Raw genomic sequence first — 24,366 nt, 5'->3', positions numbered from 1 at the left:
TGATCATCTTGATAATTAATTAGAATACTATTTGGACGGTTCTTCACACTCACCGAGAGACTTCACCACCACCACCACCAACAACAACAACAACAAAACCTCATCGAAACCCAATCGAAACCACCACAAAAACACAACGAGAATGGAGCAACGAAGTAGCCAGATCGAATGGTACCTGGAGTCACTGCTGCTGGACCTTGCCCTCAACTTCAACTCGAAACCTACCACACAGATCCAACCGAATTGAATCGAAATGAAATGAAACGATTAGCAAGAACCCGGACCAACAACATCGAATTCGCTACGGATTGATCAAGATTTCGAACTCATAGTACCTTTAGAGTCGGATCACACTGTACAGAGGCGGTGATGGGTGTTGGGTGAGGATGAAGGTGGCCAAATCCACTCGCCCAGTGAGCAGGAGCTCGAAGCTCCAAGCCGGCACATATGGGGATACAACAACATGGTGGGGAGGGGAGGTGGCGGCGGGGTAGGAAGAGAATGAGAGAGAAAACAGAGGAGAAATGAGAGGATGAGACGGCTAGGGTTTTGATTGTCGGAGTTTGGTAAAGCGGTCATCACATATACGTTTGGTAAAGCGGGATGCTCCAGTGCAAAGCGAGATAGTGTCAAAGTTGAAACTGTATGTACTGTATTATTAGTACAGACGGTTCTTAAATGAGAAACGTTTATACTAAAATGTCCTACTTCGTGAAAAGTACCTTTTTTAGATGATTTTAGTTTGGAACTGTCTGTGATATCATTTGCATTGACGGCTTTGAATAGACGTCTATACGGTGTCAACTAAATTATTTCTGTAGTAGTGCCCCATCGTCGGTCCTGTTGATTACATCAAATTTTCCCTGTTGATTAGTAGCTTGTATAGCTAGAGATTAATTCTAAATTATTCCACGTAGGATGAGCACGTACGCATGGATGTCACCTCCTTGAATACAGAAACCCGCTCTTAGTTTTCTGACGAGAAAGAAGAGCTAGAAATAACAAAACTGCAGCGGCTTTGTCGTGCTCGACTGAATTGAATGAGAATCAATCATTTGCATGCCTTGAATGGCCATCGTTGGATCGGTTGATGCTGAATGAACGAATTGCATGGATGCACCCCTCGAGTGTTCAATTCCTCGTTCTTCACTGTTGGATGCATCTCATGTATCTTGTTGACAAATCGATGCTGCGTACGTGTACGTGCATGCATCTACTTGAATCGGTCATACATCACTGTCTGATCCTGTTTGCACTAGTGCATCTCTTGTCTTCTTTCTCCCTTCCTTCTGCACAATGTTTTTTATTTGCAAATCTGATCGATCGGATGACCATATTTTGGCTTGGCAGCTTAGCTATTACTGGTTTCGAAGGCCCTTTTGTTTGCCACTACTAATGCTGACACGAGCGAGGAACCGACTCCCGGGTCCTTCCTTACATTTTAGAGGCCTAAGGACACGACAAATATACAGACCCTTTAGTATATCCATATGGACATGCATGTAATAATATATATTTTTTAATTGAAAATCCATTATGAGATATGCCCAACGCTCGAGGAATGACGTAAGTAGAATAGCCATTAGCTACAAAGATAAAGGTGAAATTCAGGGCGTTGACTGATCATTTTTTTCTAAACCAACCGATACGAGAGCTACCAGTTATATCTATTATATCATTATTTGAGGAAAAATAAAGAGCTACTATATTCAGTCTCAATGTCACGAATTGAAATTACCATGTTAATTAAAAAAGAAAATGATCTAAGCTACTCATTATTATGAACATCTAACGATCTAGATTAAATCAGTTAGCTCATATCAAATACGATTAATAAATAGCTAAATTTGAAAACCAAAGAGACAAATATGATTAATAAATAGCTAAATTTGGAAACAAAGAGGCAATATCAAATATGATTAATAAGTACCTAAATTTAGAATTAAAAAGTATAGAAAATTAGCAGTTCTATTTCCATACGGTCTGAGAAGAAAAATATCTAAATAAATATTCCAAATAAAATAAATAATAAAAAGCATTAATTTTTATCAAATATTATCTTGATAAAATATTATAGCGATCCTAGCCACGCTACACTACTACATAATAGCCCATCACTGTTAGCTGGCAAACCAGCTACAATACCAATTTTTCAGCCAATAGTATGTAACAGCCAGTGAAACTTGGGATGTCAACACTGCTAATGTTTTTGGATCGGTAGTGAAGCATTTTTCAAAAAAAATAATAAATCCATCCACCGTGCCACCATCGGACCTCGCTGTGCTCGCCGCCACCGGACCTCGCCGTATTGCTTACAAATAATCACAAATTCACAGAACTAACTTACAATCACAAACAATCACAATCACTGGAAGCTCACAAACAATCACATCACAAGCATTCTCACCTACATACATTGGTAATCACAAACATTCACAAAAATCACTGGAAGCCACCTTGTACTCGTCGTAAAGCTCCTCGCCACGGATTGAGGTCATCACCGCCAGAGCCACCTTGAGGACGAAGACCACATTGCATTGGATCCATTGTGAAGCTCCTCGCAGTGGAGCTCCTCCACGGACCCGGTCGTCATGGCCGGAGCCACCTTGAGGACGAAGACCGCATTGGATCCACTATGGAGATCCTCCACTCGAGCTTGGCCATATGACAGGGAGGAGGAGGTGGGAGAAGGTGAAGACCAAGGCGTCGCTGACACATGGGAGAGGAGGAGGTTGATGCCCACACAAGATCCGCCCACACCCTCGCCGAATTTACCATGTCCTCACCAGATCTACCCAGATCCACGCCGAGCGTGCACCAGTAGCACCCTCACCGAAGAAGGTCCAGCAGCTTGAACCTCTGATTGTCTCACCCACCGCGCACCACCTCGACCAGCACGAGGCTGCGACGATGTTGGCGCACAACGCCTTCTCTGTCCTGTAGGAGATAACCATCACGGCGTCCGCGGTGGCGCACCGGTTGTCCTTCAACAGAAGAGCGGCCATCGGCGGGGAGGAGGAGGGGGGGGAGGTGAGGACCAGGAGGGTGAGGACTTAGAAAAATTAGGCGGCTGACGTAAAGACACTACTACAGAACGGGTCAAAAGTAGTGCTCTATCAGTGTCGATTGAGCAGTAACCACGACAGAAAGTGTATCAATGCTGGTTCTTAATCTCTCGCGCGAACGCTGAGTGAGCTACTAAAAATTGTCAATAAAACGGACTATCAGTGCCGGTTCTAGCCACGAACCGACACTGATATTCCTATTTCAGTGGTTGTTCCATCTGCATCCGCCACTGATAAGAATCGGATCCAAAATATTTGTGAATTCAAGTTTTGGCTCTTCGGCTCGAGTCCACCTCTCTCTCCACCTTATTTCTTCACGGGAGCACAGGCACAAGTGCAGCTCTCATCAATCCCCTCCCTCTCTCTATCTTATTCCTTCCTCCTCTCCTCTATCTCTCTCCCGCTGGGGCAGGTGCTCGAGATGGCGAGGCAACTGGAGGCGCACGAGGTGGGCCAGTAGGGTGGCATTGCGGTGGCAGGAGGGGAGCGGTGCTAGGCGCTGGCGTCCACCACACGCGTCGCAGCCAACAGGTGCGTACACATCGCGAGGTCCTCCTGTGCACGGAAGTTGATTAGTAGCCCACAGGCGTGGTTCTTTCTTTCTTATGCATGCGCTTGTGATTTCGGTAAGCGCAGGAAGACACTGCCCAAGTGGATGAGGATGCAACTTGAGACCTTGACGGGATCAAGAACTGGTTTAGAAGCTGGCATGTGATATTGTTCTAAATTGACTTGTGTGGTGTATATCGAACATTTTTGTTGTGTTCTAAGTTGGTTTATAACAGCATTTACTAGTTTTTACATGTAGCAAGTGCTACCCTTGGCTATGTTGTCTGCCTAAGCACACTAGAGATCATGAATCATGATAATTTTAAGTTTCAATATATGGGAGGCGCGTTGCCAATAATGTTCAGATTTGGCGTGAGGAGGAGGCGGAGGCGCAAGAGCGCACCAGTGGCGGTTGGCAGTACCGGCAGCCGAGCCGGCTTGAAATTGAGTCGGCTCATTTCTTTTTTTTTTCTCCCAATCCACCTATCAGTGTCGACTAATGTTGAGTTACTGTGCCAGTTCCAGACCCGACACTGATAGTCGGTGACTATCAGTGCCGGTTGAAAAACCGGTAGAGAAGCTATTTTTCAACCAATATTGGTACGCCTTTTTTTTAGTAGTGAGAGATAGAGTCGACCGGACGTGATGAGGTGCTCCAAAACTGAAGTCCATGAAAATTTCAGGTCCAATCCAACTTGTACTATTGGTTTATATTATCAAACGACAGTAAGACTGGACAAAAAGCTCACGGCTCGCGAGCTAGCTCGGGCTTGTGAAGGCTCTGCTCAGCTCGTTGCCCAAACGAGTCGAGCCCGAGCCACACTGCTGGCTCGTTCAGCAATCGAGCCGAGCCGAGCCAGCTCGCAAGCCGCTCACGAGCCAAATCGAGCTATGGGCAACCCACACTAATGCCTGATCAACCTGACCACAGCCCACAGGGTTCGCTGTCCGTATGATCCATGAATGAGTATACGATCCAGTAATCACCTCGAGGCTTAAGCCTTGCCTTTTTTAATGCCACTGAGAGCACACACCCGCATTTTTTCCTTTGTTTATTAGACAACCACATGCATGTGACAATCGCCACCACCGGCTATGCAAAACCACATGCATGCATGCAAAATCAGCCCAACTTACATGCTTCTGGCACCCAATTTTGACAGGCTCATGAGCTAACTCGAGCCAGCAGCTGAGCCGAGCCAAACTAGCATTTTAGCTCGGTTCACAAACTGAGCCGAGCTTAGGCTCGACTCGTTTTCAGCCCTAACCAGCAGTGATACTATCACTACTAGTTTTTAATATCAACCGACAATGATAATCTTTAAACTGCCGGTTCATAAGTTACGATGTCTGATTTTGTTTGCGTGACTTGTGAAATGGTAATGATGGATTGGTATAAAAAACCGGTTATGTAGTATTGCTATTAGCATATGCCATTTCTAGTTAAATAGAAGAAATCTGATGGGCAAAAGTTGCAAGGCCAAAGGAGGCGAAAAATACAGGGAAACGGAACAAGGAACGGCGTGAGGTTATTCTCGCGACATTAGGCAGCCAAGTGCCGCGCACCGGCGAAAGCCCAGGCGGCATCATTACTGGAGCCTCCATCGTGCTCCTAGCAGCCGCGACACTGTACTTTACCAATGGCCGTGACAGCGCGCCACGAAGCGCTAATCGACTTGCGAAGGCCCAGCCACCGACTCCTCCCGCCATCGACACAGATCAACTGGCAGCGGCAACAGGCACCATCCACCAGCGGGGCAAGTGCATGCGATCAACAGTTTCCTCCACGCTGCACCACCGGCAGTGCCAATTCATCCCGGCGCGGCCGCCGACCTGGCAGCGGCCATCAACAACTTCCTCCAATCCACGACCAGCAGCAGCCTCCGGGAGGAGAGGATTAGGCGCTGATTGTGGAGACAGTGAGCAAGTGCACCTATCGTACCCTGTCTCTCCATCGAAAGCAAAGAAGAAGAAGAAGAACCATCGGACCAAAATATAAAGCTACGATCACCGGCGGACCAAGCTCTAAATTTGAGATAAACGACAGATTTGACCCATAGCAAAAGCAAACCACGTACACATACAATATTCATACTCGAATCGTAGCAAGAGAAAAACACATACACGAACAACAAACTTAACATATACGAGGACTACTATGCAATTTCATTTTTAGTACTTGCCACAAGAGACGAATATAAAGCTACATCTTCATCTTCCAGTCCAGTTCCTCGTGCTCGGCAATATATCTTTTCTAATAATAGAAGTACAACTCTCGACCTCTCTACATCAACTAGAGATGCACACGAACGTTACATTGCCATTAGCTGAAGACTTGTTATAGCCAAAAGCCAAGAGAGATATGACAGACAAATTGGAGGCAATACAAATGGGCCGATAGTTCATCATCATGGGCTCTATCTTCAGCTTCGAGCAAACGAATTGTCAGTGACTGGCCCATACAAATGGAGCCCGGAATAATTTGTATGACAGCCCAGCGCGCGAGGCCCAGCCCAAGCGGAGCATCTTCTTCCAGCTCCTCCAGCGGCACTGCCACTGTCCCGAAGCCAAAGCATCCGCGGCAGAGAGGGAGATGGAGACGGTGAAGAGCCTCCTGAAGCCGAACCGACGCAGCAGTAGCGCCGTCTCCGCAACGAGGGCGGCAACATCGAGCGCCAGATCCGAGGCAATCCACCGTCTCTTCCCTCTCCCTTTTTTTTATCGTCTTCTTCGGGTTCACGCTGAGAGCACGAGTCTAATCGATGGCGACACTATCGTCTGTTGTGCTGCAGACGTGCAGAGGGAGGAGAAGAAGGCCATCAGGGAGGCCGCCAAGCGCAACGACGTCGGATCGGCCAAGGTATCGATCGATCGAATTGCCGACGCACTCATGCGAGCTTAATTATCAAGAGTTGGACTAGCTTCCCGTGTTTCCAATCGTTGAACCACAGACATATATACCTATTGATTACTCTATCTACTGTTCTGATCTCTAAGCATGATGCTGAAACTCGCACCTGCGGTGTAATTATTTTTTTCTCGAATATGTAGGAGAGTTAAGTATTTTTGTATTAAGAAGAAAAAAGATTTTGGGTCTTTCACAACGACCTCAAGAGGTCAAATTACAACACCCATATAACTAACGCTGAACAAAGCTACCTCGTGACTAAGCGTCATCGTTAATTACAGCCCCAGGTTCGCAATCTAACTGCAGTGTAATTATTGTAGTACAAAACTTAGGGTTGTACTGACTGCTGACAGTAAGTTGTAATGTATAATATTTCAGCTACTGCTAGGACAGTACTAGGCCATTTGTCCAAGAGCACCGAAGTAATGAAATTTGTCAACAACCTTATGAAAGCCCCGGAGGTCGCAGCCACAATGCAGGAATTCAGCAAAGAGATGACAAAAGCACGATGACTGTCAGAATGTATACGGATCACTGAGACCAGCCGACCAGCTTGAGATTTGGAGTCTGGAGCCCGGTGAGATGTGTCTCGATCATTGCAGCTTTATCGCTAGGTACATTTCTTCTTCCTCGATGACAGAAATCAATTATTTGCTAATGTTTAGCTATCTGATGCCACCCTAATCTTATGATGCATTAGAGTGATCAATTCCATCAGTAAATTCATTGGCTTTTCTAACTCTAATATTTTGCTTTTGGCAAGCAAATAGTAGCCAGGCGGAGTGCTCATCCTTAAGATCTGATCTTTCTCGACACCGGAATATGCTGCGACTACGCCCCTTAGCCAAATACTATTGCACTGTACTCTGCCGGTCCGGCCTGCCTGCCTGCCTGCCTGCCTGCCTGCAGCAAGGTAGAGACAAGGGCGTACTGAAAGATTTGTTTTCTCCATAACAACTACCAGAGTATGGGAGGTTTTTGCATGCTTCGATTGCATGGTTGGTGGACGGGGACCAGGCCCTTGGCGTGGCCACAAATTGGACTCCTTGCGCCACATGCTACTGCCCCCTATTTGGGCTGTCCCGAGGCCATGACAATGGTACTGCTGCATGCCTTGAGAATTTTTTTTATATTTTCGGAATTTGTATATTTATGCGGCTGTTTTGAAAATTTGCAAATCTATACATCTATCGTATTGATGGTCTGCCACAACTGTATAGCTTTGCAAATTTTCAAAACAGATGCACATATTTACAAATTCTGAAAATAAATAAAAAAAAACTTGATGCGTTGATGGTCAGGCACAACTGTAGAGTGCGGTATGGATGTGCAAAACGCTTGCCTCCTTGTGAATGGTCCTGATGGCTGATGATGCCTTGATGGTCCTTATGGATGCCCATCTTTCATTGCGGACTCGTCATGGATCGCCTCCGTTCCCTCCCTCGCTGTCCGATAAAAGGGCACGGATCATGCATTCAGAGGTCCCCTCTGCCATGGGTACTGATAACTTGTTTGAACTTCGATTTTGTTCTGGCTATATCTTATTCGTTTCCTGTATTATTGGATTTACTAAGATGGTACATTTGGCTTGTTCCTACAGTATTCGTTTGACGAAAACCTATACTTGTCTAAGATTACTTACTGCAAATGATTCCGAAATGGAAACTGGGTGCCGCCGTACATCTCATATGGATCTGGACATACCACATCCACATGATCCATGATGGGCACTGTGCTAGCTAGAACAGTGGCAATGAAGATGTTATCTAGGCCCCTTTAGGACAGCCTATGCACAGTTATAGCAAAAAAGAGAGCTGGCAACCCCCCCCCCCCCCAATGGCTCGTTTCTACACAACTTCTCTCGAACTCGCTTCCCAGAACCCATACCGTTTACATGTAAAAGTAGAAGCGGCCAGTAACCCACTCGTAAAGAAAGCTCACCAATTATGCGGGTTGGATTATGATAGTATTTCTAATACTCATGTAAATTACTCACCAAATACCACTAAATAAATAGTCTCTTCCCCACCCTCCCATCCCGTGCTCGCTTTGACGCCCTCCTCCCGAGTCCATACTTGTCCTCGCTCACTCCCCACCCGAATGGGTGATTTCTAGGGTTAGGGTGCCGGAGCCACCACCGCTAGCCTCCCTCCTCTACCCTACTCCAGCCGAGATTACCCTATCGTTGCCGCCATAGACCGCGCCACCCTGCATGACCCTAAGGTGCCCGCCACAGACTATGCCACTATCACCCGAACTGTAATACCACAGCCTCGTCTCACCAATCGTGCATGCTGTGAAAGACCGAAGGCATCTAGATCTACCTCCCCATCAGTCAACGTAGTAGCCGACCTGAGTACTCTTATATGTTTGCGTCCTTCCTTGAACAGTTGAGTCCAAATACAAGCCCGACGACACCCTGGCTCGGCACTCCTACTCCCACGTTGTCTCCGCCAGCAAAGGATCCCACCAACGACCTTGGCCTAGGACCCCCACGCAAAGGTACTCTTCCATCCCTCTTTTCCTCCTTGGTTAGGAAATAAAAATTAGTAGGTTTGTGTATGGGAATGTGAATTAGTTGTTGTTATATGATGGATCGATGGACTACAACAATTAGGATAGTGCCATAGACAATGCATATTTTGAAAACTATGTTAATGAGGATGTGAATGCTCAAGCTACCCAAGATACCGCGGATGATGGTAGTACGAGAGATGAAAGTGACATGAGCGCATTGTGTGATTCTATTGCCACCGCTTTAGTACCGTGATCATGGGTACCACACTTGACTATTTTGTTAGACTCAATGATATCAACTTTTTTTTGTTGTTGTACTTTCCCTTTATATGAAATTATTGATACTAGAATGTTTCTATTTTTAAATGCAAAAAAATAATGAAAAATAATGGCATATATGCTTATTCAGAAAGCAAACAAGTTCATACGATTCAAGGTATAATAGTCATTACACGCTCAAGACAGATAATCTTCCAAAAGAAAATTAGAGTTGCCAAAGGACCATCTTCTCCAGCCAGCTAATTCTTAGACGGTTGCTTCTCTGATAGCCAACTTATCATAAAAAAACTCTTCACAAAGAAGCTATCCCAAAGGTCCTAGTCTTGTTTCCCGCTTATGAATGCATCACTCCCTCCTTTTTCATCATTGTATTTTGCCATGTCCTTCATCTAGAAAAAATGAAATAATTGAAATTAGAAATGAGATACTCCCTCTGGTCACAAAAGTATGTCGTTTTGGATTGTGCGCAATTAACATGTTTAAACTTTGACCATCATTATCTTTTTGATAGTTTGATTGACTTTTAAAAATAATATACCTAGATTTGTCTTAAAAAGTATTTTCATGATATTACAACTTTGCTATATTTTGTATATATTTTGCATTAGCAATTAGTAGTCACAGTAGTCTTTTGATGACCGTACCGATGGTCAAAACGAAAATCTTTTGTGACCGGAGGGAGTAACATCTTCCGAATATCCTCACAACATGTAATAACTAGTTGTTATAGTGTAGTTCCAAAAGTATTTGTTCTCCCATGTATATATGATGGAAGGAGATGGCAAATAAATAAATAAATAAAGCTACCTTGGCTAGGTTTGCCTTATGGTACCTGTAGCCCTGAAATGACAGATTTCCGGATATCAGTAAAAACGCTTGTGCCATTGCAAGATTTGATTTTTATCTAAAAAAAAAAGAAATTGGAAGCATACTTTATCCGTGCCGTATATATAATCACAAAACGTAAAAACTGAAGCGAAGTTGCTCTGGCTCTGCCTTCCTACATAGTGATGGTAGTCGTGGTATTCTGCACCTCCGTAGAACGGGATAAGCTTGGTTGGGTTGAAAGGGAAGTTGAACCTGCAGTGCCAACAATCTCACACGCATGATTAATCTGGCTCCATTTTGGTCTCCAATTAATAGTTTAGCGACTCCATTTACGTACCCGCCGTGCGTGTCGATGGCCTCGATGTGACGGATGACGAACCAGAGCCAGAAGGTGGTCATGTGGCAGGGCACGATGGCCGGGCCGGCGAAGGCCGGGACGCCGAGGATGAGCACCTCCGCCCAGTGCGAGTACGGCGCGGCGAAGCCAATGGGGGCGGTGTACTCGTGGTGCACGCGGTGGATCTTGTCGTAGGCCCACTCCGTGTGCAGCAGTCGGTGGATCCAGTAGTTCAGGTAGTCCTCCACGAGGAAGTACGCGGCCAGCTGCGCCGCCATCTCCCCCGCCGACGGCAGCGGCAGCCCCGTCCGGATCCCCACCATCTGATGATGATCAGAAGCATATTAATTGGCACGCTTAGTTAGGTGCCGATCGATGGAGTCGATTAATTAACTAGTATGTTGCATGGCGCAAGATGTCCGTGTGTGTTGTGTGTAGAGAGACCTTAACGACAGGGTAGGAGACGAGCTGAAGCGCGCCAACGGTGAGGAGCAAGACACGCGCCGTGTCCCTGTAGCAGCGGAGGAAGGCGGCTGGCGAGAGCCGCACCCGGGGCTGCAGCTTGTACGGCGCTGTCAGTTTCGCTGGCGCGCAGAGCTCGAACAGCGCGAGGGGCAGCGGCGCGAGCGTGTAGACGACGAGGAGGATGACGACGTTGTGGCAGTACAGGCAGTAGTCCGGCGTCGCCGCCGAGTACCTGAACCACGCGGCCTCGGACCATGTCATGGCGCGCCCCAGAGCCGCCTCCGCGTCCGCCACCGTCGTGTAAGGGAGCATCTATCTCCGGTTTGTCCTCGGCGTTGGGTGGAGAGCTGCTGCTGGAAGCTGTGGTTGTGCTCGGCGTGGAAGTGGAACACGTTCCTGTTATCTATAGCGAATGCTAGTTTCTCTGAGCTGTGGGGCAAAAGCAACAAGACGTTCAGCGTCAGCGACTCGGCGTCCCTAACTTGTGGAACAACAAGCCTCATGTGTTGCTGGCGTATACAATATGCTGATGAAAGAGAAACACAGAGAGAGAAATATGTCGTCTAGTGTATTATTTAGTGGAATTTTAACATTTTGATCTTCTTAAAAAATATATTTTACAAATAGACTTTCGAGAAAACAATTTCTAAAAATATATACTTTTACATGGCGTCGTGGTCGTGGTCGGCTAGCACGGCGTTGGGCTAGTTGTTACGCGTGATGTTTGATTGGGCTTACAAAATCATATGTTGTAGTTACTACGGTACCAATTGTCACAGTGTCATGTCGTTATTTATCGTTAAATAATGGCACCAATAGTCATGGAGCCGTGCTAAAGATCCATTTTGGATAATGTTTTCTTAATGATCCATTTATAAAATAATTTTTCTAAAAAGTTCAAAAGGTACAGATTTCACATATTATTTAACAGACAATCTATAGCATGAGAAAAGAACTACTATTGTCATCTGGTGTATTATTTAACAGACAATCTATAGCATGAGAAAAGAACTACTATTGTCGTCTAGTGTATTATTTAACAGAGAGAGACCTTAACGACAACGGCAGCGGCAGAACTTCTATAGACACTATTTTCCTCATTATATGAATACTGTCTGTAATGTGTGGACCCAGATTCCACATGTTATGTATTAATTGGCGGCATATAGATTACTTACTGATATACCCATTGTTTTCATTTGTTAGTAGTATTGTCTATAGATGATGTACCACTGATGGCTGCTCCCGTCTACTCGCATCGTTTTGGTCTCGAGGGAGAAGAGGGCCCAGTCATCTGGACCTTTGCTTTGCTGTACAGGAGATTACAAGTGTATACTCAGCCCGGCTACTTACATACACAAATACTCCCTTGTCACAAATTAAAAAAGGGAAAAATACAGAAGTAACCTGTACAGGAGATGGTGCTACATCCCTACTGTAACCATAGCCATTGCACAGGTCCGGGTGACGGCATTTAGTTGTTTTTATATTCATGCTCATAGTACATGTATGGACAGAGTACAAGTGTATATATCGGCATTTATCGAGCTACAGCCCCTATAATTAAATAGAGAAATTCTTCATCCAAAATGAATCTTATGCAAATCTTGCCCGCAGTGCGTCTCAATGGCTTGTATTAGGCGGATCGAGAACCAGAGCCAATACGTTTCAATCCTGCCGCCATGGAGAAGTTGTGTTTTGTTGGACCGAATTGATCGAAGCTCCTCTCAGTGAAGTCGGATATGAAATTCCGGAGGTCCTCTTCGACCGGCAAGTACAGTAATATTGTATTTGTGTTGCTGGATGCATGGCTCCGAGTTAAGAGGAAGGCGAGGCGGCAATTGTTTCTTAGGGATGTGAAGAATGCCATCGTTTAATCTAAATTAACAGCACAGCTAGATTAATTGTCGTGCGTCTCTCACTTGTGATTAGAGAAAAGAGAAATACCCACATCCACTTGTGTCTCCTGGGACTAAGTTGTTTTGCCGTGACATGCTTACTGCTGCTGGGCAGTTTAGTGGAGGTTTCTTTCATCGTTAGTTCATTGAGCTGCTGCGGAATCAATCTTATTTGCGTGTTGTTTGTCTTGGGCTTCTTGGCGTCCAGAAAGTTAGTGCTATGTGCTTGCTGTGCCCAGACCCAGAGTGTTCTGAATTAGTATTTCCTTCGAGTCTTTGAAACCTGAATTTGTGCTTGCTGTCTCTCCTCCTTGTGGGCTAGTAGTATTTGAACATGAACAGGACCGTACTAAAGGGGAAATTAAGCCACACTTCAGCTCAAGAAAGCCCTTTTTTCTCTGAGGAAGAGTAAACTACGTGAAAAAATAGATAAATGACATATACTTTAGTAACCGGTCATAACTTAGTGATGATTCGTCATTTATGTCGCTTTGGGTCGCGATAAGGCACAACTCATCACAGATATTAAGTAAAGATCACGGATCATAATATTACCCGTCACTTATGATATGAGCGATGGATAATGACTACATCTCTCACTTATAAAATGATCATAAGTTATGAATCTTCCTGCACCAGTCATATTATGATCTATCATTTATGATTTTGGTATAGGTGATGGATCTCCCTGAGCCAGTCATAAGTGACAGGTCGTAATATGATCCGTCACTTATTATATGGACCTATTTTAAGAGCTCGCCAGCCACTATGTGGACGAATAATTACTCAACCGTGTCGCTCGCATAATGCTGACGATTTTCACCTTAGACATCAGATGTTCTGATGTAGCCGGATAGTTCGAAATTTCAGAACATGAGGCTCTCAAGTTAGAATTTATTTTAACATCGGATGATCCGATGTTTTCATCAGAATGTATAATGTGGGTCGAAAACTCTAATTTTCTTGACCATAGGGTTCTCAGTCTTGAATTAAAATCTAACATTGGAAGTTCTGATGGTTGGATCGGAAGTTCGGATCGAGGTCGGAACATCCGATTTTGTAAATATGGACCTCTCGATTTAGAATTAATTTTTAGGTCAGATGTTCCGTTGTGTTGTTTTTACCGAGTTTGGGTTGGGGGGTGAAGTTCAAATATGGCAAATGGCTAGTTTTTAAATGAGTCTATGTATACACCCCTTCCCCTATCCACTCCAACAACTTGCTGTTTTAATCTGAACATCTCTCCAAAGCAAAAGCCACTCTCCTTCCTCAAGAAAGTATTCCATCTTTTGAGAGAGATTGAGTGCTTAAAAAAAGGTTGATCTTTGAGCACTAGGTTTCATCTCTGAGCTTTGTTGTTTACATTCGTTTCTCTTGGAGATTGAGGACTTTTAGACGACTAGGAGTCACTCACGAGCTACCAACATATTTGTGGTGCATCGTGAGAAAGTTTGTGAATACAAGATTTCGCCTCCACATGGAAATAAATATCACAAGGAAGCCGATGAGTGTTTTGCCAACATATTTGTGGTGCATCGTGAGAAAGTTTGTGAATACAAGATTTCGCCTCCACATGGAAATAAATATCACAAGGAAGCCGATGAGTGTTTTGTGCAACCTCGTGAGAAAAAAAATTGAAAGAGACTCGGCACAAGTGTGATCGAGCCTCTCAAAGGAGGCATAATATCCCCTTAAGGATCCAAACTTTGGGAACAACATCGGCTTGTCTGCCTTTCGGTTATTTCACATATTTTATTTACTTTATTGTAAATTCGTATATTGCTTCGTGTTAATCCTAATGTTGTTTATCTCATATAGGATAGCACCTTATTACTTGCTTTAAAGTAGCTTTAATTTCATATTTAATTTCATTAAGATGAAGTTTTAGCTCATTTGAGGAAAATTTTAAAAAGATCTATTCACCCCTTTAGGTCATCATCTCGATTTTACAATAGTAATATAGTAGATTAACATGTGCATAGTGTATGATACAAGCAACAACTTCCATAAAGTATTGCCTAAATGCGTCCTCGCTTCGGAACAATTCCACTATGCTCATAAGATCTTGATACAATGTGGCCCCATGCGGTCACATAATGTGCTAAGTATGTGAGTGGGTCCAGCGAGATGACTGTTCTTGAAGGCTAATCGCTCAGAGCTAGCATCACGTAGTCCTCTGGATTTGTTGCGTGCCTATGGGATATGTGCCGCCTACCTAGGAGGGTTTGATCTCATCATGTATAGGACCGAGCTAAGAAAGGTGTCAAAATCAGCCGAGACATTTAGGTGCCTTTCATCCACAATGGGATTAAGCAACTCTGGGTTGTCGGCAACCCTACTTGTCCATGATTATTGTTCAAAAAATCTTTATCTAATAATAAATACAAGTATCCATGTAAAAATTAGACATAAGGAGTTACAAATATCTTAAAAAAAACTAGATATAAATAACTATAAAAAAACTAGGTTAAACAGTACATCTATGTTGCTTAAAAAAATATTTAATAACAATACTATTTAAAAATGTAGATATAAAGAGTTATAACTACCTAAAAAGGTACATATCTAATATCATTAAATTCTATATCTAATACCTAACCTATGTATGCAACCAAATCTATTTGCTATGCTAATTGGTTTGAAAACAATTAAGGTTAGAATATTTACCTCAAATACGAAAAGATTATGATAAAATTTCGCTACTCTTCTCTACTCTCCCTTTCCTCCCTCCCCTTTTCTCTCCTTGCATGCACTGGGGAAACCTGTTGGGATCCAACAGGTGATAGATCGATATGGGTGTCATCGTGTCCTAGAAAGGACGCTGATATGACTGAAAGATTGCATATCATACTTTCAGCAGACGATATGAGTCTAGATTTATAATTTTTCAAATCAGACACATATATTTACATTTTTTATTTAAAAAATATTTAAAAATCGTCGCTTATATATGTTAGCTTCAATGTCCTTTCGGCCCACGAACCAAAGGCCGGCGAAGTGGGGAGGTGGGACTCCACCTTCTTCAAGCCCACGGCAGCACTACAAATACCCCGCCGCTCCCCTCTCCCCTTCCTCCCCCCTCCAGGCTCCAAAACCGCGCTGCGGTTGCTTCTCGCCGAAGCCAAAGGCCAGAGCCCATCGTCCATCCAGCAGAGCAGGTAAGCCGCCTTCTCCCACAGACCTCCGTAGGTTGTAATGGGTTTTCTGGGCGATTCGGGCGGTCCAGATTGGGGATTACGTGCGCGCAATCGCTTCGGTTTTGATTTTCTTTTTTGTTCCGTTCGTCGACTCGATTCGTGTCGTGGAATGTGGTGGCGAGTTCGGTTGTGGGTACGGAGTTAGATCGGGCTAGCTTGATCGCCGCATTGCATGTCCATTCCTCCGGTTGTAGTTCTCGAAATTTGGTGAGGTTGCTCGATTTCGATGGGCGGTGTTTCAAACGAGTTTCCCCGAAATCGACTTCGCCATCGTGTTAGGCTAATATTGTGCTTGCGGTGGTTTCCTATTCAGACGAATCATTTGATGTGCAATGTCTAGTCAAGCGGATGCATTTATTTTTCTAGGGTTTGGAACATTATTGTTGATACGAAACCCAGTGTTTAGTTGGTTACGAACGATATATGGTCGATAGCTAACTATTGTTTTGCTGGATGCTGCCACGAGTTGGCTGCGAACGTTAGGTTTGCTTGGGTGCTTTGCATGTTGTTTGGGGGTGAAATGCTGTTAAATTTGGGAGAGTTTTTGGTGGCTAATAATTAGAAGGCCACTTTCATCACCAACTTGTGAAGCAGTTTTGTGAATGCTCCTAGTGTATCATGCTTGCATAATTTCATCGATCATTCTAGTTTAATATACTTTGCAGGACAACAGTGCATCTTGCTCGTTCGTTCTCTCTTTTTATTTTTATAGGAAGAATTGCCTTTCTTTGGTTCAATAAAGAAGGTGCTGTCGTGCGGGTTTGTTTAATTATTCAAAATTTTCTGTGTTGCTTCGTGCAATTGCAGGTCGGTGAACTCTCATCATGGAGAGGAGGGTATCTCCACCTGACACTACAGAGTGAGTTCTTCAAATGAGGAACCTGTTAGCGTATCTTATCTTTTGTTGTGTTGAGTCGAACCGTCAATGACTCAATGTTTGTACTCATCATAAATTTCATAAGCAGTTTTCCTAAAAAAAAGTTTTGAGAATGTGTTTGACTTGCTGCATTTTGAGGATTGTTCACCTACTAATGCCGACTTGCCAAGTTGGTCTCAGTGTTGACACTGTTGAGGATCTTTTGCATGCTCATGTTAAATTCTATGTACTACTATTTTTGTCAGTTAAATGCATGTATTTCTATTAACTCATGCATGTCACGTGGAATTTAGTTTGTGCCCGTGATTTGAGGGCATTGATCTTGTCTGTTCAGACCACCAAGCTGATTGGTGTCTGCTTGTTCATTCATTTTGTGAATTTGCATGCATGTAAAAGCGTGCTATTCTTCATTATCTTCATTGAAAAGTCATAGCTTCGACTTCAATTTTTGTTACTTACTCTTTCCTTCTTAGGCTGGATGTGTACATTTATGACTATCTGATCAGCCGCAATCTGATCACGACCGCCCAAGCCTTTGTGGAGGAGACTCAAGCGAGGCCATTTGCGACTGATCTTCAAAGTAATTTCCCTCATAATCCTCCATCTCGCCCATTTAAATTGTTCCAAACCTTCTAACATTAATCATGAATGCCTAGTTATTGTTGAAAATTGTAATGTCCTTCACTGACATCCTCCTAAAAAACTTTTCATGTGCACTAAAACCTTCTGCTGTTGTCTTCAGGCAAGCTTCAGTTCCGCAATCCGTCAGTTTCCTAAATGAGAGACTTGATGTAAAGAAAGCATGGCATTTTTACCTCTAATATGGGACACACTTAAAATCACATTCTTCTTACAATAATCTTATTAATTTGACTCATTTCTTGACCATTTCAAAAGGAGATGATTTGGCATAAGTAGAAGCATAGCCACTAAACAATCTAACCTGCAAATGAGTATCCCATTTCTACATTAGCAATTATGTTTATTGGTAATAATCTGTAACCATTTTGGAAATTAAGGATGAGCCAAAAATTCGTTATACACCTGATGTAGATATGCTTATCCTGAGCTACTCAAACATCTAGTATACAACCAGATTACTTCCTCACTTTTTCTGAAAGGAATTTGTTGATTTTTTTTTTTTTTTATCTTCAAGCTATGTACGATGATATCTCTAGATGCAACTGTAATATTTGAATTTATACGCCAGAACTTGATGTCCCTAAAGGACTTCTCTCTGATTGGTGGTCTATATTTTGGGCACACTTCAGTTCAAGTCCAGGTGATCTGGCATACCCAGAAGTAAGTAGTTACTTTAGCATCCTCTTTGTCTGCTTTCCAATTCCTGAGAGATTGTCGAATAGGTATATGTATTTCTGTACTGTAACAATATAGGCCCTTCCGGAAGATTTTAGGTTGTGTATATCGTCGTCTTCTACTAAACTTTAACTTCTAAGTTGAGCCAGGGGCATTCACTGGAGCAAAAATCATTGGAGGTGGGCGACCATTTCAGTCAAGAAGAGGAGCAAATGCAGCAAAGAGCTGCAACTCTTGCCAATTCAAGTTGGTCAAACAATGTCGTATTCGACCGTAGAATGCACTATGATCCTGTTGCTGATTCAGCTCACATGCATTCTCAACAATCCCACCAACTCCCTGGTATTGGCAAGATGGACATACCTAATTTAACTGTCCACAAGCGGTGATGCCTACAGTTCCACTAAATTTAATTAATAAATTATATCTGTATTTCCATCGATTTTTCCGTATCATCTTCACAGTAATTATTTCTTTCACCTGGCTGGTCAGGTTTTCGGATCGAAGCGACATGACTCTCCCAAGGCATATGCAGCAACCATATCAACAGCCAACTGTAGGTGTCTACAAATATCGCCTTTTATACTATATTGTTTCCTCTAGTTTCTTCCTCTGTATGCATGTCATGCAATTATTATTAGTATACTGTTGTAAAACTAACACCACATAGAAATTGGGCAGTATTTCTGTCATTCCTAATTTTTTATACATTAAATATTGCTCCAAACGATAATATCTATTATTCAAAAAGCTTTATTCCGTACATGGTGATCTGATCCTAAAGCATTTGTGCCAGGATGGCAAAGGTGCAGATGTCATGCTTGATTTATCAGGGGATGTTGCTATGCAGAAAACAATGGGTATTTTTTTCCCCACATTTAAAGAACTATTGAAAGCACTAGTTTCTTAAAAAAACAGATGTGAACACTAGATTCATTTGTGTATATCTATCCAAGAAATTTAATGACGTAAAATACTTGGTACACATCCAGGAATCGTCATTGAGGATGTTTTTAGTCTGAAAGCCAGTAGCAAAAAGATTTTTTGCTGCGATTTTTCTTCAGATGGGGAGTTGCTGGCTAGTGCTGGAGACGAAAACAAGGTAAACTGTGTAATTCGAGTCTTTGTAAACTGCAAAACTTTGGAGCAGAGAATATTGCATGGTTGCTAGATCCTGTTTATTTATTTATTTATTTATTGAGGGGAAAACAGTCGGGAAAACCCCTACTGTGGTATACTTCTTCCATTCTCTTTTAGATGTCGTTTTAGCCTTCAACATACAGAACAATGTTGCAATGAATTCTTTCATGCATAGCATGTTTATACATCTCGATTTCTCCCACATTGAATCAATGACACATAAACCACCAATCACCACACTTAATGAATTGAAACTCTACTTTTCAATAACCTTTAATATGAGCACTCTAGTAAAACACCATCTTAAAAACTTAAAACGACATCTATTTGAGAACAAAATTGATTTCCTAAAATGACATCTATTTGAGAATGAACGTAATATATATTATATGAAGAAAAAAAAACTGAACAAAACCTTTAAGAGAGGCAAAGATAACTGGAGAGAGGAGCAAAAAAACTAAACAAGAACAAAAGATCCTGTTTACTTATCAATCCCTGAATTTTGGTTTGACGGTAAATGTGACTGTTGTTGTTTAATATTCTATCTTGCAAATGCTGTCTGAGAAATTAGATGGATTTTGATGTCCAACACATTCAATAATATAATATTGGTTGCTGCATGGGTTACTGGGAGGGAGATTATGAATTATTGTAAATGAGGAAAAAGTTCATTGCTTATAAAAAAAATATTCCAAAAACTTTAAGCTTGAGAACATATGCCCATGATAACTGGCATAGCCCAGTGTTCTTATTGAGGATTGATTATGCATTTTAGGGAATTTGACGTGTTATTACCTTATTCGACAAGGGTAATTCCCCCGTGTCTCCTTTTATTGCCTGATGGTGCATTTACGAATGTACTGCTGCAATACACAGTAATTGCCTCCGTGCTTATGAACTTCTGTTCTGAAACTCGCTAGGTTTTCATTTGGAATCTCAGAAACAATTTAGAGAAGCACACATGGGAAGCACACTCTAGCTTCATCACAGATATAAGCTTTCGGCCGAATGAAACCATGCTTGCAACAGCTTCATCTGATAAAACTGTGCGATTGTGGGACGCATCTCAGGTAATACAACTACTTATCTGTCCAGCATAATTGTAGTCATGGAGATGATTTTTCAGATGTTTGGTGTTTGGGTTTTCAATCGTGCTATGTACCAAATAACATCAGTCATTTACATGGTGGCGTTTACTTGAGACCACGTCATAACGTGTTTGCTATGGTCTCGCTGATTACTGCCATGTTTTTTGACTTTTTGAACTGGTTCGACATGTTTCTGGTTGGATTTGTACCATGTACAAATATATAATTGCACTTGATATCTTGACTGAAATTCTCCAATTCTGGACATCTCTAAATTGAAATTGATGATACAGATAGCTAACTAGATTTTGAAGCAGCCTGCCTTGCTCTAGCAAAACTGCACACGCACGTGCCATGTGGTCATACACAGGGCAAGTAATTGGCCAGAATTGGTTTTGGTACTTACAAATTAGTAAATTGTTACCCTTTTCTTGTCACAGGGTGATTATTGTGTCCAGACCTTCGCGGGGCATAGCTCTCAGGTCAGATCAGTAGATTTTCATCCAAAGGATTCTTCACTTCTCTGCTCGTGTGATGAAGGTGGCAAGGTTTTGTTCTGGACAATAGGCCAACCTAACCCACGCATCTCTGAAGCTGTAGGTTTCATTTTCTGCCCAGTTTCAATTTGCAAGGTAATGCCTATTGTCCTGTGACGTGTATGTCTTCTGGTCGTGCAGACAGGTAGAGGAAAAGTAAGGTTCCACCCTGGTGGCCTCTGTTTTGCTTCAGCTATTGGAAACACGGTGAACATTACTGAAGTTGAGACAGATAAACGGATGAATTGTTTCCAGGTTAGCATGTGAAAATCACATTTGTTTCATGGTTCGAAGTGAATGCCGCTCATACTCAAGGGAAAATTTATTGGAGGTTAGCGATAAACAAGATATCGGATTTATCGAAATTCTATGGGCGATAGATAAAAAAATTTAGATAAAATTTGAAAAAAATACTCAATTTCTCTAGAAAATCACATAGATTGTATCCAAACCATTTGACATAAAAATAACACATAAATGAATTAGGATTGGAGAAGGTGGTCTAGCGGTTACGGCCATGCACGTCTATGTTTTGTTACTCGCGTGTTGGATCCGAGAATCAAAAGGCACCAAATTCAAAAATTACCGAAATTTTTGGCCGATGAGTAAATTTACCAGTCCCCGCTGATAAATAGGATTTATAGGTTTATCGATTTTTTTTAAGTGATAATTTTTTCACAGCTCATACTTACTGCCCAAAATTGCAGGGTAACAAGGATAACAAATCTGTGCTCTCCGTATGCTGGAATGAACGTATCGATTGCTTTGCTTGTGTTAGCGAGGATTGTGTAAGGATCTGGTGTTCACAGGGAGAACCTATCCGCGAGCTAAGCAGGAACCCGGGCTATTTCCGCTCGTGCAGCTTCCACCCTAAGTATCCAAACACGTTGGTTATTGGGGGTTACCAGGTGTCTGTTACGTCCATCGCATATTTATTACCAAATTTTGCATATTTCTGCAAGGTTGCGGCAACTTTGGGAAAGCCAATGAACACTTGTCGAGAGATATTGTTTCACTTGCACATTTCTACGGTTTTCTGATGACATTTTTGTTTCTCTCGCTGGGGCGAAAAATGTGCAGACCATTACCCTGTGGAACTTTTCTGAGAACAAGGTGGTGTCAGTGCAGTCTCACGGCGGCTATGTTGCAGATTTGGAAGGATGTCTTGCCACAGGTTTGCTTGCATCCGCATCGCATGATGGATGCGTCAAGGTCTGGAGCTGATCAAGGTCTAGTCCAGCCTACCCCATTGCTTTTGGCGGTGGTGCTGTTGGCGCAGATCGATGCATGGGTAGCTCTAATCTAAGATTAGATGCCAGCAGTAGCAAAAACATTACTAGCAACGGTTCAAGAACACCCGCAGTAGTTTTGTAAACGCGATAAGGTAGGAGCTCAGCTGACGCAGAGAACAACTTTTGGGGTCCCCCCCCCCCCCTCTTTCTGAATGGCAGGACAGTGTATACAACTCTCTATACCGTACTTAATACAACTCCCGTACAAGTAGAAAAGAATGCTGCATTCAGCATATATTTCATCATTATGGCCTACCTCTGGCGATCTTTCGTTGGTGTTTCAGTTTTACGTTTCTGGGAAATAATTGCACTGCGAACCACTTTGTATTATTCACGTGTTTATCTTATTGTTTATGGTCGCATGGCATTCAGTAGTAGTGAAATGCTAAATACATGTGCCCAAATGGTTGCCTCTGAAAGAACCGTAGGTACGAAAGCGTGGAAATCGCTTAAAAAGTGATAGTCCACCTTAATATATTTTGTCTTGACATGAAACACTGAATTAGAAGAAAAATAATTAGCACCAATATTGTTACATCAAAGTTTAGCTACCTTCAGACTTTGTATATGAATTTCCTGTAATAAGTTTTGAATCCACATGATTTCAGCATTAGTATTAGCAATCGTTATACTTCATTTCTATACTGGACTTTAACACTGTAGGTTGTTTATGTGCACTCCATGAGACTAGAACCCAAGAACACAGCAAAAACTTCAGTAGAACTTCTGTCATCCAGAGATCCTACCTAATCTGTATCAAAAAATCCACTGACAAGCAAAAAATTGGATCTACCAATATTTAGTCCAACTTTAGTAGACCGTTTCAAATATCTTCAAATTCTTTTCACAAAAGTCCAATATGTTTAAGTAAGAGCATGAAGAAACCAACACACCTTATTCATAGGAAAAGCGATATCAGGTTAGTAAAAGTAAAATATTGTAATGCACCAACTATACTTCTGCATTGTGTGACATCATTAGGATCCAACGACACTCCTTCAAAAACTGACAATTTCTTGCTAACTGATAAGGAAGTATTAATTGACTTACATTCTGACATACCAACTCTCTTTAGTAAATCAGATGCATATTTCTCTTCTATCAATATAATACCATCACGTACCTTGTTGACTTTTATACCAAGGAAATAGTATAGTTCTCTCAAGTCCTTCAGTACAAATTCTTGTTCCAGCTCGCGCAACAGTCCTACTGTCGCAGCTTGAGTTGAACTCAAAACAATTATATCATCCACATAAATCAACACAAATATAGTTACATCACTGTTGCTGAAATAAAATAATGAAGTGTCTGCTGTTAACGATTTGAAACCAAGGTTATACAATTTTGCACTCAATCGGGAATACCATGCACGAGGTGCTTGTTTTAACCCATATAGAGTTTTATCTAACTTACACACATAATTTGGTATGGTTTTATCCTCATACCCCGGAGGCTGCCTCATATAAACTTTTTCCTCTAAAATACCATGTAAGAAGGTATTTTGAACATCTAATTGATGTAAGTACCACTCTTTAGAGATAGCAATAGACAAAATAATTTTGATTGTAGCTATTTTAACAATAGGACTGAAAGTATCTTTATAATCTATACCATATCTCTATTTAAAGCAATTAGTAACTAGACATGTTTTATATCTATCTAAGCTTCCATCAGCTTTACGTTTGGTCTTATAGACCTATTTGCAATCTATGACATTCCTGCCCTTTTACGGTGGAACTAGGTGCCATATTTTTTTTAATTAATGTATCATACTCTAAATCCATAGCATGTTTCCGGTTCTTATCATGTAAGGCTTCACTAATATCATAAGGTTCACTAGTAGACGTAAAATTTACCATAGCGAATTCTTCCATCAGTGAATACCTTCGGTTTTACTATGCCATGTTGTACTCGATTTCTTAGACGTGTTGAAGTTGTTGGTGCATTCCCGGGTGCTATAGATGCTTCAACCGCATCGGATCCACCAGGGGAATCATTGTTGGGATTGATCCCCCTCCCCCCCCCCCCCCGATAGAGCCGGACTTAGCATCTGATCCGAGGCAGGTTCAACCA

The 24,366-nt window shown here is 42.4% G+C and overlaps 3 protein-coding genes and 1 long non-coding RNA gene across 6 annotated transcripts; 3 read left to right on the top strand and 1 right to left on the bottom strand.

The window, feature by feature from the left end:
- Nucleotides 1-6,404: 6,404 nt before the first annotated feature.
- On the top strand, nucleotides 6,405-8,143 carry LOC133914540 (uncharacterized). 3 transcript variants are annotated; one of them, XR_009909262.1, is made up of 5 exons: nucleotides 6,405-6,474; nucleotides 6,666-6,809; nucleotides 6,901-7,136; nucleotides 7,296-7,621; nucleotides 7,836-8,143. It is a non-coding gene; the product is annotated as an uncharacterized LOC133914540 (long non-coding RNA). The 3 variants fall into 3 exon arrangements; XR_009909260.1 differs by having other exon boundaries at nucleotides 7,293-7,621; XR_009909261.1 differs by having other exon boundaries at nucleotides 7,286-7,621.
- A 1,297-nt stretch (nucleotides 8,144-9,440) lies between these two features.
- Nucleotides 9,441-11,341, bottom strand: LOC133917122 (very-long-chain aldehyde decarbonylase GL1-10-like). The gene is made up of 5 exons (XM_062361108.1): nucleotides 10,928-11,341; nucleotides 10,484-10,806; nucleotides 10,251-10,398; nucleotides 10,126-10,158; nucleotides 9,441-9,707 (listed from the first exon to the last, which is right to left on the bottom strand). The coding sequence occupies exons 1-5, from the start codon at nucleotides 11,258-11,260 to the stop codon at nucleotides 9,636-9,638; spliced, it is 909 nt and encodes a 302-aa protein (XP_062217092.1). The 5' UTR covers nucleotides 11,261-11,341; the 3' UTR covers nucleotides 9,441-9,635.
- Nucleotides 11,342-15,930: 4,589 nt separating this feature from the next.
- Nucleotides 15,931-18,626, top strand: LOC133914921 (transcriptional corepressor LEUNIG-like). The gene is made up of 5 exons (XM_062357882.1): nucleotides 15,931-16,004; nucleotides 16,851-16,902; nucleotides 17,394-17,500; nucleotides 18,131-18,222; nucleotides 18,387-18,626. The coding sequence occupies exons 2-5, from the start codon at nucleotides 16,868-16,870 to the stop codon at nucleotides 18,624-18,626; spliced, it is 474 nt and encodes a 157-aa protein (XP_062213866.1). The 5' UTR covers nucleotides 15,931-16,004; nucleotides 16,851-16,867.
- Nucleotides 18,627-18,661: 35 nt separating this feature from the next.
- Nucleotides 18,662-22,458, top strand: LOC133914538 (transcriptional corepressor LEUNIG_HOMOLOG-like). Its single transcript, XM_062357637.1, has 8 exons — nucleotides 18,662-18,793; nucleotides 19,034-19,097; nucleotides 19,230-19,339; nucleotides 20,298-20,447; nucleotides 20,906-21,061; nucleotides 21,143-21,256; nucleotides 21,709-21,909; nucleotides 22,082-22,458. The coding sequence occupies exons 1-8, from the start codon at nucleotides 18,749-18,751 to the stop codon at nucleotides 22,223-22,225; spliced, it is 984 nt and encodes a 327-aa protein (XP_062213621.1). The 5' UTR covers nucleotides 18,662-18,748; the 3' UTR covers nucleotides 22,226-22,458.
- The last annotated feature ends 1,908 nt before the right edge of the window (nucleotides 22,459-24,366 follow it).

Source organism: Phragmites australis, chromosome 4 (genome assembly GCF_958298935.1).
Source record: "Phragmites australis chromosome 4, lpPhrAust1.1, whole genome shotgun sequence".
NCBI classification, from domain to species: domain Eukaryota; kingdom Viridiplantae; phylum Streptophyta; class Magnoliopsida; order Poales; family Poaceae; genus Phragmites; species Phragmites australis.
Note: the sequence above shows the minus strand (reverse complement) of the source record. Positions and strands in the feature narration are given on the sequence as shown.

Bases quoted from the DNA above. Each gene is read 5' to 3' on its own strand.
- LOC133917122 (XM_062361108.1), bottom strand. From the start codon at position 11,260: ATGCTCCCTTACACGACGGTGGCGGACGCGGAGGCGGCTCTGGGGCGC. The intron at 10,807-10,927 runs GTCTCTCTACAC...GATCATCATCAG, and splicing joins TCTCCTACCCTGTCGTTAAG to ATGGTGGGGATCCGGACGGG. The intron at 9,708-10,125 runs GTAGCTTTATTT...CATTTTTTCTAG, and splicing joins ATAAGGCAAACCTAGCCAAG to ATGAAGGACATGGCAAAATA.
- LOC133914921 (XM_062357882.1), top strand. From the start codon at position 16,868: ATGGAGAGGAGGGTATCTCCACCTGACACTACAGA. The intron at 17,501-18,130 runs GTAATTTCCCTC...TTTATACGCCAG, and splicing joins ATTTGCGACTGATCTTCAAA to AACTTGATGTCCCTAAAGGA. The intron at 18,223-18,386 runs GTAAGTAGTTAC...AAGTTGAGCCAG, and splicing joins GTGATCTGGCATACCCAGAA to GGGCATTCACTGGAGCAAAA.
- LOC133914538 (XM_062357637.1), top strand. From the start codon at position 18,749: ATGACTCTCCCAAGGCATATGCAGCAACCATATCAACAGCCAACT. The intron at 19,340-20,297 runs GTAAACTGTGTA...GAAACTCGCTAG, and splicing joins GTGCTGGAGACGAAAACAAG to GTTTTCATTTGGAATCTCAG. The intron at 20,448-20,905 runs GTAATACAACTA...TTCTTGTCACAG, and splicing joins GATTGTGGGACGCATCTCAG to GGTGATTATTGTGTCCAGAC.